General features: G+C 30.3%; 4 protein-coding genes across 5 annotated transcripts; 2 read left to right on the top strand and 2 right to left on the bottom strand.

The window, feature by feature from the left end:
- The first annotated feature begins 4,493 nt into the window (after positions 1-4,493).
- On the top strand, positions 4,494-5,948 carry LOC124914369 (macrophage migration inhibitory factor homolog). 2 transcript variants are annotated; one of them, XM_047454908.1, is made up of 4 exons: positions 4,494-4,692; positions 5,098-5,298; positions 5,388-5,449; positions 5,654-5,948. In XM_047454908.1, the coding sequence occupies exons 1-3, from the start codon at positions 4,582-4,584 to the stop codon at positions 5,439-5,441; spliced, it is 366 nt and encodes a 121-aa protein (XP_047310864.1). In that variant the 5' UTR covers positions 4,494-4,581; the 3' UTR covers positions 5,442-5,449; positions 5,654-5,948. The 2 variants fall into 2 exon arrangements, with proteins under 2 accessions (XP_047310864.1, XP_047310871.1); XM_047454915.1 differs by lacking the exon at positions 5,388-5,449 and having other exon boundaries at positions 4,495-4,692.
- A 1,152-nt stretch (positions 5,949-7,100) lies between these two features.
- Positions 7,101-8,073, top strand: LOC124914384 (PRA1 family protein B4-like). The gene has a single exon (XM_047454926.1). It carries the CDS (start codon positions 7,166-7,168, stop codon positions 7,811-7,813), a length of 648 nt encoding a protein of 215 aa, XP_047310882.1. The 5' UTR covers positions 7,101-7,165; the 3' UTR covers positions 7,814-8,073.
- A 2,988-nt stretch (positions 8,074-11,061) lies between these two features.
- LOC124910120 (protein trichome birefringence-like 34) lies at positions 11,062-13,365 on the bottom strand. The gene is made up of 5 exons (XM_047450741.1): positions 13,010-13,365; positions 12,192-12,363; positions 11,898-12,094; positions 11,503-11,667; positions 11,062-11,422 (listed from the first exon to the last, which is right to left on the bottom strand). Exons 1-5 carry the CDS (start codon positions 13,363-13,365, stop codon positions 11,062-11,064), a joined length of 1,251 nt encoding a protein of 416 aa, XP_047306697.1.
- Positions 13,366-14,694: 1,329 nt separating this feature from the next.
- On the bottom strand, positions 14,695-17,178 carry LOC124910131 (protein trichome birefringence-like 34). The gene is made up of 5 exons (XM_047450749.1): positions 16,727-17,178; positions 16,286-16,457; positions 15,574-15,770; positions 15,282-15,446; positions 14,695-15,071 (listed from the first exon to the last, which is right to left on the bottom strand). Exons 1-5 carry the CDS (start codon positions 17,176-17,178, stop codon positions 14,726-14,728), a joined length of 1,332 nt encoding a protein of 443 aa, XP_047306705.1. The 3' UTR covers positions 14,695-14,725.
- Positions 17,179-17,938: the final 760 nt, after the last annotated feature.

A 17,938-nucleotide genomic window follows, 5' to 3' on the forward strand; every position in this document is an offset into this window, starting at 1 on the left:
GCTTAGTAACTTAAATGATTAGAGATTTGGAATAAAATAATTATTCATCTCAATAAACATTTTATATCTTAGGTGGAAAAAGATTTATCTATCAACAAAAATCAAAGAAATTAGTCAAAAATGGATAATAAGATAAAAGATTTGTTTTCTTAAAAAAATAAATCAAACTAAACACTAAGATCTTAGTGGTGGTTTAGGGAGGTTAAATATATAATTAATGCTTAATTTGAATTTGTTTGGTTTGTTGGTCGAGAATTGTGGTTAATTTAAATATATATGTGAGAATAAATTGATACTTGGGTCAGATCGTGGGTTGACCCGCTCATAAACTTAAAACGGCTAAGAATAAAATAAAAAATGTTATAGGTAAGTTTTAAACTTGCAACTTAATAAAACAAGTGCAACCCTTTAACCAACTAAGCTAATTAGACTTTATATTTTAAATTCAATACTAAATTTAATGAACGTGCGACATTCTTAACAATATAAGTTCAACTTTGTAACTAATATATATATATATATATATATAATGCTTAATTTGAATTGCTAGGTTTGCTGAGTCGAGAGTAATGGTTAATTTTGATATATATGTGAGAGTAAATGAATATTTGAGTCAGATGACTCAGATCATGGATTGACCCGTCCATAAACTTGAAACGGTTAAAAATAAATTAAAAATTACATATGTATGTTTCAAACTTGATAAAGAAACGTATGAAAAAGTGTTAGTCACAAGATGTCGACTAATAACTAATTGGTAATAAATAATAAATACAAAATATATATACATACACAAAATTATAAAATTATTTCAACTATCTCAAGTGGTCTAGCGATTAAGGTGTTCATATTTCAATTGGTATTGGTTGTTAATTTGTTGAAGTGGGGGTAAAAGAGGTCGTTTAAGATTGGTGGGTTGTTTGTAGAGAGGGGGTAAAGATGTATATGAGGGGATAAAGAGGCATATGAATAGTGTGAGTCACAAGATGATGGTCAATTAGAGATTAATGGTTAGTTTCACCAGGGATAAAAGGTTTGTGATTGATTGAAATTGGTTGTTGATTTGTTGAAGTTGGGGTAAAAGAGGTCAACTAAGATTGGTGGGTGGTTTGCCGATGGAATAAAGAGCGTATGAAAAAGTGTGAGTCAAAAGAGGTCGACTAAGATTGATGAGTGGTTTGTCAATGGGTTAATGGTTGATTTGATGAGGTATAAGAGGTGTGCGATGACTAATATTGATGGGTGATTTATCAATGGGTTAATGGTTGATTTGATGAGGTATAAGAGGTGTGTGATCAATTGGTATTGGTTGTTGATTTGTTGAAGTGGGGGTAAAAGAGGTCGTCTAAGATTGGTGTGTTATTTGTCGAGGGGGTAAAAAGGCATATGAGAAGATAAAGAGACATATGAAAAAGTGTGAGTCACAAGATCAATTGGGGAATTAGTGGTTGGTTTGACGAGGGATAAGAGGTGTGTGATCGATTGGAATTGGTTGTTGATTTATTAAAGTGTGGGTAAAAGAGGTCAACTAAGATTGGTGAGTGGTTTGCCGAGGGGATAAAGAACATATAAAAAAGTGTGAGTCACAAGTGGTCGACTAAGATTTGGAGTGTGGTTTGCCGAGTGAATAAAGAGGCATATAAAAAAGTGTGAGTCACAAAAGGTCGATTAAGATTGGTGGGTGGTTTACCGAGGGGATAAGAGGTGTGTGAAAGTGTGTGAAGTCACAGAGATAAAATGTTATTTGGGATTTGGTGGTTGGTTTTCCGAAGTGAGAGTAAATATAAGAGGTTTTTTTTAATAAATTCAATATTAGTGGTTAAAATTATATGAATGAGATGTTGATTGACTGAGGTGGTTGATTGGAGAATTGGTTATTGATTTGTTGAAGTGGGGGTAAAAGAAGTTGCGATGAGAGTAAATATGAATAGATGCAATGTGGGGATTTGTGGTTTATTTATCTTGATAAGAAACCGATATTAAAAGGAGATATCAACGGTTACAAAAAATATATAAATGAGATGTTGATTGACCAAAGTATAAACATGTGTGTGGTCACAAGATTAGAGGTCAAAATTAGGATTGGTGAGTGGTTTCCAAGGGAATAAATAAAGAGACATATGAAAAAGTGTGAGTCACAAGACAAGAGCTGTGTGTAAGGTCATGAGATGCGATGAGATGTCGATTGAGATTTGGTGGTTGGTTCGCTAGAAGTGGGAAATAATTTAAATGGTTGATAACAAATGAGATATTGGTGGTTAAAAATATAAGAATGAGATGTTGATTGACCAAAATGTAAAAGTGTGTGAGGTCACGAGATTAGAGGTCGATTGTGATTGGTGAGTCATTTGTCGATGGGATAAAGAGACATATGAAAAAGTGTGAGTCACAAGATGAAAGGTCGATTGAGGGATTGATGTTGGTTTAACAATGATAATAGGTGTGTGAAAGTGTGTGAGGTCACGAGATGAGATGTCGATTGAGATTTGATGGTTGGTTTACTGAAGTGGGATAAAAAAGAGGTCGTAGTAATATAAAAGAGCTCGGTAATAAATGAGATATTAGTGGTTAAAATATATGAATGAGATGTTGATTAATCGAATTGTAAAAGTGTGTGAGGTCACGAGATTAAAGGTTGATTGGGATTTATGGATGATTTTTCGAGTTGATAAAGAGGAATATGAAAAAGTGTGAGTCATAAATTAAGAGGACGATTGGTGGTAAAGAGGTTGTGGTAAGAGTAAAAATCATGAGATGAGAGGTGAGATTTGTGGGGATAAGAGACCAATAATAAAGGAAATATCGGTGGTTAAAAATAGTATAAATGAAATTTTGATTGACCGAAATGTGAAAATGTGTGAGCTCCGATACTAGAGGTCGATTGAGATTGGTGATTGGCGATTGGTTTGTCGAGTGTGATAAGAGGCATGTGAAAAATCTGAGGTCATGACTCATGATATGAGAGGTCGATTGAGAATGGTGGTTGATTTGACGAGAGAATATGTGTGTGAAAGTGTGTGAGGTCACAATATGAGATGTGGATTGTGTGATTGGTGGTTGGTTTGTCGAAGTGGTGGTAAAAAATATCGTGATAATGGATAAGATGTCGGTAATAGTGTAAAACACGTCTAACATTACTTTAGATAAGAGCAAAATATATGACACAACTTTAAGTAAAATTTCTAGATCGATTTATAGTAACTAACAATATCAATAGTGTAATTGACTTGGTTTTTATTAAGAAGAAAATCTACATTTCTTTTAAGTGTTTTTAAAACTTGTAATTTTTTTTTTATTTTAGAATTTTAAAATATAAGTTAACATTAAATTTTAGATTAATTTAATTTTTACCAACTAAAATTAATTTTAAATTAATTAAATTTGAATAATATTAATTTTATTTAAACTATTTATAAATAAATAATATTTTGTTTATATTCTTAAACTTACAAATACACGATATTCATGCTAGTTAACATAAGTTCGATAATAAAAGTTGCATTAAATAAAACTAAATAATGAGAGGAAGGAAAGATTACCAATCATGTGTTGCACTTACATTAAGTTAATATATATGGGATAATTTTTTTAGTTGGCTAATTTTAACACGAAAACAAACCATATTTTAAATAAGAATTAAAATAGTTTCTTAAGAAGAAGGGAACACTGTTCAATAATTACGATCGATCTATGTGTTTACTCTATAACACTATTATTATTATTATATAGGATGTCTATACGAGAAAAGTAGTGAGGCAGTATATGAACTCATCAATATTCTTGAGAATCTCTAAACTCGTTAACACTATTATTTTTGTTCGTTGGTAAACATTTTTTTTCTTACATTTTTTATTGTTTATATTCCAAATATTTAACCTTATGTTTTAAGTGTGTTTGGTGATTCTTTGATTCTACTTTGGAGAATCGAGATTTGTATTAATTTTGTTTTTATGTTAAATAATTATTATTTATATCATATTGTAATAATATTTATTTATTTTAAAAAAATAAAAATTTGACTTCATAATATTTTATTACTCAACCATATATATATGGTTAAACCCTGTAGTAAGCCAATAGGTTAAGGAGGACAACCCATTAAAAAATCAATAGTAAACCTAACCGGCAAAATAAATTTGTTTTAATTTATTATTTATAAGAATTTATTTATTTATAAATAAAAATAATAATTTATATATATCTACTGAGATATTTATTAAATTACATAATTATTTTTAATATAGGAGGTTAACTCACTTCAACTTAATAAATTATAAGTGAGTATAAGTATCAACACTATTGCCACTTAATTAATTTTAGTGAGTTTTTTTTTTTTTGACAAATATATTGATTAGGTTACAAACAAATATTTGACAAAATTAATTGGATACAATCTTTTATATGGTTTGAGGGTAATTTTATATGGTTTAGGGTTATTTTCGTCATTGCATAATTTCACCAATCCAGATATATGTTTAATGGCGGAGATGAAACATTTTCCAGAATCCAGACAGCAGAAAACAAGGGTTTTGGTTTCAGGAGATCAACGAGAGATATTACTATAAGAGATAGAGTGAGAAAATGCCTTGCCTTAACATCTCGACTAATGTTACTCTCGAGGGTGTTGATATCTCCGATATCCTCAAGGAATCTACTAAATCCGTCGCCAATATCATCGGCAAACCCGAATCTGTATGTTTCTGTTCTCTCTTCATCCTTTTCATTTTGCTCCTTTCTTTATGCCTGTGTATTCTAGATAAATCTACGGGTTTAGCTTGTTCTATTGAAGAGGTGTACATAAACAACTTTATGAACAGAAATTGAACTTTCTCGATCGGTTATGTCCATATACCATCTGGGTTTAGTTGATTTGGAGAATATATTGATTATCCTTTTGACACCCTTGATTTGAAGTTGTGGGTTTGTTTTCTTATTTTGTCATCTTTGTTTGTTCGATTGTTTATCTAAGTTATGATGTGCTCCATTCATTGATAAGTGAGAATCAATACAGAAAGATCCATCTTTAGCTAGACATCTAGAAAGATAGCTGGATCATGGATACACTATTAAGGTTTGATTAACTCTCTTTTTTTGCAGTATGTGATGATTGTGTTGAAAGGTTCAATACCAATTGCATTTGGTGGGACTGAAGAGCCAGCAGCTTATGGGGAATTGGTGTCAATTGGAGGACTTACACCTGATACCAACAAGAAGTTAAGCGCAGCAATTTCGACCATACTGGAAACCAAGTTGAATGTACCCAAGTCTCGTTTCTTCCTGAAATTTTACGACACAAAGGCAAAGACATCTAAACTTTTTTCTAAATTACCTAAACAAATCAATATCTGCACTTGTTTATCCTCATTTCAGCGTTCCTGTTTGTTTAGGCCAATCAAATTCAAGAATATGCACAGTGTCTTCATGCTTTACACCAGTTCTAGATGATCCTGTAAATAAACAACAAACTTCACTGGTTAAAATTGTCTGACTAATGTTTGTTTTGTTTGATTTGATTTGTTTATCCCCTTTATTACTTTGTATTCACTACCCATGAAGAACTTAATTATGTGTTTTGCATTCTCTGACATTCATATATACATACATTCGTTCCTTAAGTGGTAATACGAGTTCTTCTCATGTTGTTGTTGTGCAGGGCTCTAACTTTGGATGGAACGGCTCCACCTTCTAGAATCGATCTCAGTTTCTTCGGACCTTCTAGAATCGGTGGTGTTACTTTAACTCTATGGTGGTATTATTGTGTCGGTCTTTGTTAGTACATTCCTCTTAAAATCTCGACTTCTATATCATGAAATGATGGATGATATGATGAGACATTCGAATAAACTTTGTTTTGGATGTCAAACAAAAATATTTTATGGGATAATCCATTATGTATGGAGAAGTCTGGATGGTTATTGGTTTAATATTACTCTTTTTTAAGAATATCATCCTATCTCCACTGAAATTATTCTCTTATTTCAAAACTTTATCTTTAGACCTTATTCTATTTGGTTAATGATGTATCCGATTATACTCTGTTCAAGACTTTATATTTAGCCATACAGTTCGGGTGAAAACGACAAAAAATTATGTGTATTTGGACATTTTTGTAAGTAAATAATTTGGGTTTGAATTTTGATAGTCATATATTTGTTGATTTTTTTATGTTAACTTAAAAAAAAAATTACTTGAATTTATGACTATTAGTAAAACTATTTTTCTAACTAGATTCTTATATTATTTATTAAGAAAAACTGTATATTTAATTAGGTGTTGGAAAATTATTGATATTTTTAGTATATATAAAATATTTTGATGTAAAATATTGATTATTTTTTTTGGTATATCAAAAATAAGTTTAGTCTTAAATTTTGTATATATTAAAATAATATTTTTAAATTGAAAAGATATAATACTTATTAATAATGAAATTATAAATAACTAAATTTTTATTTTTAAATTAGATTAACACAATCTATATTATATATATTTTTTTCAAATATTTTTTTTTTCTTTTAACAAATTTGAATATATTTTTCTTCTTATAATTTTCTTATTGTTTAGTCTTATACCAACTTTTTTTTCAATTAATAATATATTTTTTTTATAGAAACGATCTAATATTGATTTTGTACTGAAATATCCAAATTTTAATATGGTAGGAAAATATCCCTACTTATATTTAATCAGTTTTACATGTATTAGTTTATTGTTATTTTTTATTTTTAGTTCTTTTAACTATTAAAATTGATCATCCCACTAAATTGAACTCAATCAACCAATTAAATAATTTTAAAAAACTAATATAAACAATATTAATTAATTTTAAACATTTTAAACCAAATAACAAAATTAGACCTTATTTAAAAATTCAATAGTCATCCTATCATAAAATAAAATAAATTTCAAGTGAAAATAAGTTAAATGTTAAAAATGAATATGTCACATAAATGACATAAGATTTTGTGTCACCAACCTTAAACAGGGACATTAACCACGTTTGCGTAACGTTGTCGCGTTGCGTTTGCGTTTGCGTCTAAATGACGCGTTTGATTTTACAAGATCGACCGCCCCTTCTTCATATGTATTATATTTCACCCCAATTTCGCGTCTCCTTCTTCTTCCAACCCTTTTCCACAAAATTCACAATCTTGAAATCGAATCAATGACTTCATCAGCGCCTGTAATTGTCCCAATTTCCAACACCCAATCCACCGGCGCCGCTCAATCTCAGCCGCCAATCGCAACTCCGGCTATCCGTTCATTCATCTCCAACATTTCCGAAACAGTCCGCAATGGTTTCGCCCAACGACGTCCTTGGTCCGAGCTAATCGACCGATCTGCCTTCTCTAGGCCGGATTCAATATCTGAAGCTACACAGCGTATTCGCAAGAACTATTCCTATTTCCGTGTAAATTACTCCGCCCTAATCGCTGTTGTTCTCGGCATTTCTCTCCTTTCAAACCCCTTCTCTCTGATCCTCCTTGTTGCTCTTCTCGCCGCTTGGATCTTCCTCTATCTCTTCCGACCGGCAGATCAGCCGGTTGTGTTTTTTGGGCGAACATATTCTGATAAGGAAACTCTGGGTATTCTTGTTATTACTAGCATAGTTGTGATCTTCTTGACATCGGTCGGTTCGGTTCTGATCTCTGCATTGGTTGTTGGGTTGGCTATTGTTTGCACCCATGGAGCTTTTAGGATGCCGGAAGATCTGTTCTTGGATGATCAAGAAGTTGGATCTACTGGATTCCTTTCATTCCTCTCTGGTCCATCTGCCAATTCTGTTGCTTCTGTTGTGGCTGCTCGTGTTTGAGGATCATCAGATCTGTGGGTATAATTTGCAGTCTGCTTTATGAATTTGTTATATCATTCAAATGATCTTTGTTCATTTTTTAGTCTCGTATACTGTCTTTCTGTTCTTTTTCATGCGTTTAGACTGATTATTACATAACAAGAGTCATATTATCCATGTTTATCTTGATTTTGGATTGATGGATGATGGATGATGGAGGGAAACAAGAAAGTAGCTATTTTTTTTCTTTCTTTTTTATTGAAAATGCAAATTTGCTACTATTTTGTTTGCTGAATTTTCTATTGGTTTAGCCTTTTTGTTGTTGTTGTTGTGTATACATAGTAGAAGACTTAGGAAGCTTATGAAGATCATACTAGAGCTGCATTATAAACTGTGATTCGATTCATAAAATTATTGCTCTTATTTGTTTTCAATTAGATCCTTAAATGCATATCAAACATGGTTGGTTCAGTAAAATGTTGGAATGATGAAGAGCAAAGAAATGCAGACAATTAGAGTAGTTTGGTTTCTTCATATGAAATGAAGAACTAGTCTCAATTGAAGCATTCATCATCCTACTAGTGGTGAGTGGATTGAAACTAATGAGTGTTAGGTTAATACTATTACTGGTTATTTGGAAAACTACAAATTTATCGAAACCAACAGCTACCAGGTAAGAATTCCACGCGAAACCAACCAGAATCATTGTTGTAAGATCGGATCAGATCATTACACAGCCCATGAAACTGGCTATCTAGCGGAAAAGAGGGTGAAGAAGCAATAAAACTCAGGATGGATAGCACCACAGCTTATGAAACTCAAGACGGCGCTATCCCTCCTGAGCTTTATAGATTCTTCGACCCTTACTTTCGAATATTGCTGACTGAATATGTGTATATGTTTGATGAAATATATATTGTATACTTTGGTTATGTTTTAGATAAGATTCTTGATCTAAAATAGATTAATCTGATGATGATTTCAATCCCTTGCCCGGGGCCTGGGGGGCCTGTTGTGGTTTGTAAAAGGGGCCTTCTTCTTCTTGAGATCTTCTTCTAGTCTAGACTCTTGTCAGCTTTATTTTTTTTTGTTAGTGGGATTATTTGAAAAAAATAATAAAGTTGATTTTATAAAAAAAAAAAAATAGTAAAAAAAATTTGATATTATTTTATAATATAAATAAATTTTGTTTAGAAAATAAGCTCATAAGAGAGAAGAGGGGTCAAATTTTGATTATATGAGATTTTGCACACCCCACTCGGATTCTCTGAATTTATTATTATATTTTAAAAATACAAAATTTAGAAGGGTATTTTTGGTAATAGATAAAAAGCCAAGCTATTTTGGTATTTAGATTTTTTTAAATAACAAAATGTTAAAATGAAAATTAGTTTGACAATAAAATTTTACCCAACTACAGATTTTACATAAACTTATTTTTTTAGTTCACTTTTATATAAAATCATTTTATCTATTTCAATTTCTTATAAATTATGTATGCAAATATTTCCTGTCATAATGTTTAAGAATGAATATGACTTGGGTCTTGATTTATGTTTTTTTTAAAACTAAATATGTAGGCCATAATTAAATATTATTTTAATCAACTTCTCATTAATTATATTATTTAATTTATTAACTAAAATATTTTATATTAATATTTATGATTTGAATTTGGTCAGCTTAAATAAAAGTTGAAACATTGAAAATTGTGTCTTCCTTATAATAGTCATAACAACATTATCATTCCATAGCAACCAAACGCCACCACTTCTCCCAATGGATTCCATGGCTTCCATTCCACCTATGCGATCTCGGAATATAACTCCATTCCACCTATGCGATCTCGGAATATAACTTGACTAGTTGATTGAGTTGACTTTTTAATTGTATCAAAACCTTCCTATACTCTACCCTATATACTTGAGGGATAACGAATCTTTGACAGCATGCTTTCCGAACATGGAAAAGAGTCAATTGCCTACAGCCCTACTCGAAGCGAAGGCGTGATACCGTTATTTAGTGTTGCACTTTCGTTCTTGTTGCTATGGGTTCCAATCTATATGACCTCAAGACAGTACAAAGTACACCTCTGGAGTAGAGACAGGATCGATGTAATTGAGCTTGTTGAGTCTGTTCAAGGGGGAGCTCTCTTTCTTATCTATCAACGGAAATCTTTCCATGTGTGGCATGATAAAGAATCCGAGAAAAGATATTGAGACTCCTTCCATGGTAGGTATCGTATATAAGAGAAAGCTTTTACTCATCTCCCCTGGTAGAGTTTGAACTCTATTTCAGAAATTGTATAGAAAAACTTATGGGAAGAAAGTCTCAAAAACCAAGAAGTAGTCTTCTCATTAATAGTAGCGGCATTCTCCCATTTCTTTTATCAAAAATTTAAAAATCACATGGACATGAACTCATTGATAGAATTATTGTACCGACTTGTTGGATTGCTTTCTGTCGGCTAGATGGTCTAGCCTCTTACTACTACTCTTCTCGTCTTTTATTGAAAAAACGAGAAAGGAACGAAGACTCATCACTAGAGTGTAAGCCCGGTTAGATGATATGATACTCCAACTATAAGGTTTTTTTTCTGACGAATTAACGACAATCTTATTACTTAAACATAATATTTTTCTTTTTTAATTAATTTATCACATTTGTAAAAGTAAAATAGCAATTTATCTTTTCATTCGATTTTTTAATTATTCTCACATGTTACACATTTTTTTAGAGTATTTCAATCTGTATATTTGAAAAATAAATATTTAATTTAAAATACAAATACGTTTAATTTGTAGTCTTACACAAAGTTATGTCGTTATGAAGTTCTTTTAAAAATAAATACAAAATTGATCTCTATTCAGTTTTTCTCAAATTTTTCCTCATATTAATCATTTTGTAGTCACTCAAATCAACTTTGACAAATTAAAATGTATAAATCTCAAAAATAATACTCAAATTCGTCTCTAAATATCATTTAATTTAAAAATGTGACAAATTAATTAAAAAAAATGTTATTTGTTCATTTGATAAAACCTCTCTTAGATTAAAATTTTGATAAGTCAATTTATTAGACCTATTATTAAACGAATACTCTGAATACATATAAAATATCTGATTTGACAAAATGAACACTTTGAATACAGATTCTAATGTACTTATTTTTTATTATTATTATTGACATTTCCACTTTTAAAACAACAATTAATAATAACCTTGTCGAAAATAAAAATAAAATGAATAAATAAACAAAGAAAGATCTATTAAGATGATTGCATGATTATATAAGCATAAAGTAACTCATTCCAAACATCTGGAACACCAGGAAGGCACCAATGACCACAATCTGCATAACTTGGAGGATTAGACCGGTCTAGTTTACTCGCCGGCTCCCATTGTCTTCTATAAATCGAAGGATGTCCATCTTTTCTATACTCAGACAATTGCGTTACATTCAAAAGTTTAATCTTAACCGATTTCGATCTCAATTTCTCTATTTCCCCTTCCACTATTCTCATCATTTTCGCATTTGATAAACTTCCCCAATAACCTTCTTTTCCTAAAATTGGCTTTGTTTCGTTGTAGCAATTGTTGTTGCCCTCTTCCATTCCCCATTCACTAGCCCTGCATGCAAAAATTCTAGTTAACTAAACAAATGAATTTATTGTTATTAAAAAGAATGATCAATTATTAATTAATAATACCTAAGGTGTGAAGGTGACATGCTAATGAAAAACAATTGGGTTTTGGTGAGATTGACATGTTTTTCTATCCAATCTGACCATGTATTGAGACCCATTTTGTATCTACTCAACAAATTCATTTCTTTGTATCTTCTTTCATCTGGGTTGTCTTCAAAAGATCCCCACCTAATCATAATTGACCAACTCCATAAGAAAGTTAAGATATATATATATATGTTATAACTTTAAATATTATATTATGGTATAGTTGGTTAATTGACTTCTTACAACAATTTGATAATATTTTGTTTGTTGGTGCTAAAATAGAATTTCAGTTTGAAAATATTGTAAAGTTTTGCGATTTTTATTTTGTAACAATGTTTTTGGTACTCAATTATAAAATGTATATTACTTACATGATCTTGATCGAGTGGTCCAGCCACCAAATGTATGAATCAAATATCACAATGTCGGCATCTGTCCAATATTTGGCATGCTTCTCAATGGCATGAGCTCTAACGATACGATTCTCCACTCGATGATTTATGGGATCATCGCAATTCGATTCGACCAGGAAAGGTGCCCAATAAAACTCAATAGAAACATTGTATTCCTATTTCATTAAAAGTACTAAAATCAATCACCCATTGTTTAAATTTTTTAACTTGATTTTCAGCCCAAAAAGATTGAGAAAATTAACAAAAACTCACAGTGGACTTGAATGTATACATGGAGCCATTTACATGGCTAGATATGTGCAAATGATCAAGTGAAGACTCTACCAAACAGACCAATGAAACCCATTGGTTCCTACTAAGTGAGTCACCAACAAAAACCATTCTCTTTCCTCTTAGCTTCCTTAAAAACTCCCTTGCATTGAACCTTTCATGATTTGTATGACTTAATTTAGAATATAAAAAGTAATACTCATAATTCAATGCATTAACCTATATATAGGGCTCTGGTAAGCCCAACAAACTCACGGGTTAGGGCACCCACCCCAAAGCAGTCCATTTAATATAAGAAATGATATTTGTCTAAATTTATTGACATTTTTAAACATAATAGTGTTTAGTAAAGTGTTGTCCTCTGGAAGATGATGAAAATTGAAAATTTTTTATTTGGTTATGTATTCAAATATCACTAACAATTTTTTTAAATAAAACTAGGCAGTCAAATTATTTTTCTCACTTTTGTACATTGTTCTGGCGGCGCAAAATATAGGGCCGTCACTGAATTCCTAAACCGAGCCGACCCCAAAATTTGGAGGCCCTAGTCGAAAAAATAGTCTTAATTTTGTTTAACTTGTATGCTATAATGAAACATATAATAGAATAGAATAGTTTAAAAAAAAAAATATAATCTAGTTTAATTGGTTAAATATACTTTATAATGCTAATTTATTTAGTTTTAAGGGTTTAGGCTTTACCTAGCTCGCCTCACCCTAGGGCGACCCTGGTCCCTTAGGGTCATGGGTTCGAGTGTTCGAACCGAAAGATTTACAAAAGAAAAAAGAAAAAGATCAAACCTTGGAAGATGACATTGGTGAGGTTTCCATCTCCAATGTTGATACATAGTATCCTTTCTTCCAAACTTTTCACAAGAGAATTCATCAAGCATGAAACTACATTCCTTTTCTTTATATAAAGGATATGATATATCATCATACACCCATTTCCCTGAGAAAATATCACATGATTCTGTCATCATCTCATTATTATGATTATTCCGGCCGGCCGCCGGCATCATCATTATCCGGTGGTGGGTGGTCTGATCTGATTTTCTTGTTAAATAAACAGCTGCCATCACCATTAATGATCCTGCTAAGATCATCATCTTTCTGCAATAAAACCTACATTCCATGATCTTTCCCGTTGGTCCCATTATTGATTTCATTTCTATCATTGTTTGTTTACTATATAGTTCAAATTATAATTGCTTATGATAGATTAGGTCATAATTGGATATCAATTATTACAAATGAATTTGTCTTTGTATGAAATAAATGGAATCAACAAAATTTGTCCACCTAATATATTATTTATTAATGTTTTCTTTAGCTTTATCAACTACTCTAACCTCTAAATTATCTAAATTTTATAAAGTTTTGGAAGATACTAAGACCAATTCAGTCCAAAACATATAAATATCGAGTTTTACAGTTAAAATTTTACGATTTTGTAAAGTAAACTAACAAATTAAAATTTAAACAAAAATCTTAAACTAAGATTTTTTTAATATATATATATATATATATATATATATATATATATATATGAATTTAATTGATTTTATAACTATTATTTTTTTCAGTGTTAATTATTTTTTAATATTTAAATTAATTTTATATGTATTAATATATACAAATTAATAATAATATATAACTTATATATTTAAAGTAATCACTGAAATTTTGTTTTTAAAACTATATTTTGTCATTAAATTTATAAAAAAGATAACTACCCAACTAAACTAAGTTAATAATACAATTATATTATTTATAATAAAAATGTATTAATATATACAAATTAATAATAATATATAACTTATATATTTAAAGTAATCACTGAAATTTTGTTTTTAAAACTATATTTTGTCATTAAATTTATAAAAAAGATAACTACCCAACTAAACTAAGTTAATAATACAATTATATTATTTATAATAAAAATGTTAAAAAAAAATAAAAATGACATAAACCCCAACAATTCAAAGCGTTTTGAGATGAATTCATAATCTCTTAAATCGATTATTTCCACTTTCTATGTTGTTTTAAAGTAATTACTCTTACTTATTGAAATGAATTCTTAATTCTATAAGTTTTTAATTGATTAATAAACTCAATTCTTAATTTTATCGGTCTTGATTCAATTTATGTTCAAACTAATGTCTTGATTTAGGTTATCTTCAAACCTAGTGTAATGTTTAGGGTTTAAGGACATATCATATGCATCAACTAACTTAATGAATTGATTACTAATTTGAATTAATATGCAAACAAATATCATACAATTAAAAAAAAAAAAAGACAATCTAGTCACAATGGGTGTCTAAGAAGCCATGACTTATAATTTATATATTGTATATATTGGTTATTGTAGTACATATATAAATATGTAATAGTTAATACATTGAGCATAAATAACAGTTTGTATGAACAACATAAGAAATATTACTATTAATTAATTAAAGTACAATACTAATTAACACTTTAAGAATTTCTATCCGACCCGACCCTGGCCCGTTAACGGAGAATGTAGGCAAGTAGAAGCTCATTCCAAACATCGGGAACTCCGGGTAGGCACCAATGGGTGCAGTCGGCGTAATCTCTCGGGTTAGCCAGTTGCTCTTTCGTCAAAGGCCGCCATAATTTCCGATAAATTGATGGATGACCGTCTTTTCTATACTCGGATAATTGAGTTATATTGATGAAATGAATGTTGAATCCTGTTCTTTTTAGTTTCGAAATTGAAGACCCGATTGCATTAAGAAATTCAGGATCCGAACCTCTTCCCCAATATCGGGTATTTGAGATTGGCTCCGTTTCATCCAAACATCTTTTATCTTTCTTATTACCCCAATCGATAGACCTGTATATATATGTGTATAATAAAGTCAAACAGAGTAGACAAGAATGTTAAGTAAAACCATTGTTTGTACGAGATGAATTCTATTCCTATGTGTATAATTCAATTCTATACTATTAATATGTATGGATTTATTGCATTGAATTTAAGAACGTGACTTGATTGTGTGATATGTTTCTAAATTGAGGAAATAAAGAAAAAAGTAATTTGTACCATTCATGGGTGGCGGGTATGCCCATGAAGAACATTCTGGTCTTTGTTTTGTTTATATGATTGTCTATCCAATTTGACCATGTCTTCAAAACCATCTTGTAGCTTTGCAAACTTTTCACCATTTTGAATTTTTCATTCGGCTCTTCAAAAGATGCTGATTCCACCCTGATTTTGTAACATATAGTTTATAGAAAGTCTTATATTCAATTCTCACTTAAAAACGGGTCACCTAAATTGTTGTCATTTTCAAAAATACATAACAAACAAACATTGGTAGAGAAAAAGGACTCACATTGTCTTTAAGGTTGGAACTCTCCACCAAAGATAGGTATTAAAGACTAAAAAGTCAACATCATTCCACACAATCGCGTGTTTTTCTATAGCTTTCGGCTTAATGATACGATCAGCTAACCGGTGACTCGAGGCATCGTCGTTGTTCGACTCAACCAAGAACGGAGCCCAATAAAATTCGATTGTAGCATTGTATTCCTTAAAAAGAATTAAAATAGAGTTGTCAATCAAATAATTTTAGAAAACAATTGTGGGAACTGTTTTTAAATTAAGTTAAATAGTAAGGAACAATATGTTTATTCATTAATAAAATAAAAGTAGTTCAATTTTTTTTTACATTAGTAGAAAAGATGTTAGTTTTTGCTGCATAATACTACATCCTAAAAATACACTATAGCTACTTATTTCAATATTTATTCAACCACTACAATAATCAGAATACAGAGTCCCCATAATAGTAAACTAATAATTCAAATGTAACATTAAACATCAATTGTACCCTCCAACTTAAAGAAAACATCAAATTTTGCATCATTTTCAAAACATCTTGCACAATTCACACCACATATATTCACAACCTCTAGCCAAATCTATTTAATTTATCTTAATTTGGCTAAAAGTTCATGGTTTTCATTCCACTAAAAAATCGAATAGTCTAAAATATACCGTTACGTGTTATTTTCTTTTCGAAAAAGATGAAAATGTTAACTTACCGTGGCCTTGAAAGTGTACATTGGGGGCTTTAACTTCATCGACTTGAATGGTTTAGGAATTGAAGATTCAACGAGACACATCAATGAAACCCATTGATTTCTGTTTAATGAATCTCCCACAAACATAAGTCTTTTGTTCCTCAATTTACTCAAAAACAACTTCCCATTAAACCTACAATTGATCATATTCAACATAAATAAGCTCATGGATTTTAAAAAAATGTCATTTTAAAAAAAACAACAAATATTCTTTTCATAATAGGAAAAATATCACAAAGAATCCTCGAAAATTAATAGTATTCGTATCATCACATTTTATAGTAAAAAATCTTGTAACATACCGAATTTGAAGGGTTCATACTTAAATGTGAACATGATTTTTTCGCAAAAGTAAATCAAAAAAATTGAAAAGAAAAGAAAAGATGGAGATTAGATAGTGACCTTGGAAGAACACAGTCATTAGGTTGCCACCTCCATTGTTGCCATCTTAAATCAGGCCTACCATATTTCTCACAAGCCAAATCATCAAACATGAAAGAACATTCTCTATCTTTATAAAGAGGATATGATTGATTATCAAAAACCCATTTCCCCGAGAACAAATCACATGAACTCTCCGGCCATAAATCACTTATTCTTTCGCTTTTACTCACCGTCATGACTTCTACTTTCACCGGTTTTGCCTTTAGTACCGTCGTCATCTTTGGTGGTGGCGACCGCAATTCGAGAACCACCACCGGAGGAGGCGACATCACTTGAATTGGCGGTGGTGGTGCACGACTATACAAGGCTATAGTTATAACAAGAGCAACAAGAACAATAACAAGACTTTGAACGGTGCATTTTAGCAAACATGATCCTCCAATGGCTTGACGAAATTTCTTATTACCCATATCTTGATCGATCTTTGTGTGTGTCTCTTGAGTTTCTTTTAAAAAAAATAAAATAAAAATGTCTTCTTTCTATTCATTTCATTAAATATAAGGGCGATACTAATACCAAAATGAAGAAGGATATGAAGTCATTTAAGAGGGCAGAGTATGGAAATCCACAAAAAAAGCAATCAGTATAAGGTAGTAAATATTTCATAAATCATAATGATATACGTTCAACTATAATTGCTAATATCATTTTAATTTTCTATATATACCCTTTTATTATGCACAACTTTCTAAATCTCTACTATTATTATTATTATAACTATCTTATAAAAATTCATGTTATATATGTTTTAATCCATTAAGTTTGTTTCTTGTGTTTTTCTTGTGAAATCCTTTTTGATATTGACTTTATTGGTTGTGGGTAATTAAGTAAAGTTTGATCTTTTAAAAAATAATGGTGTGGTTTATCCTTGTATTTGTGTAAAAGTAAATGGAAAATACAATTTCATTAAAAGTTATATGTTCTTGATTATAATTTTTTTAAAAGTGAGATTTTTATGGATTGATTCGTAGTTATAATAGGAAAAAATATTTATATCAACTGTCACACAATTTAAAACTATTATAAAATAATTCTTAATGCTAACAAAGGGTTTGTAAATAATAGGATAAGTTCTAAATTGAATTAGTTGAGAATTCCCTTGACAGATGTTTAATGAACATGTTTAAGTTTAATTATGATGTAAATTATATGGATCTGTTTTATTCCATT

The sequence above is a fragment of the Impatiens glandulifera genome, chromosome 1 (genome assembly GCF_907164915.1).
Source record: "Impatiens glandulifera chromosome 1, dImpGla2.1, whole genome shotgun sequence".
NCBI classification, from domain to species: domain Eukaryota; kingdom Viridiplantae; phylum Streptophyta; class Magnoliopsida; order Ericales; family Balsaminaceae; genus Impatiens; species Impatiens glandulifera.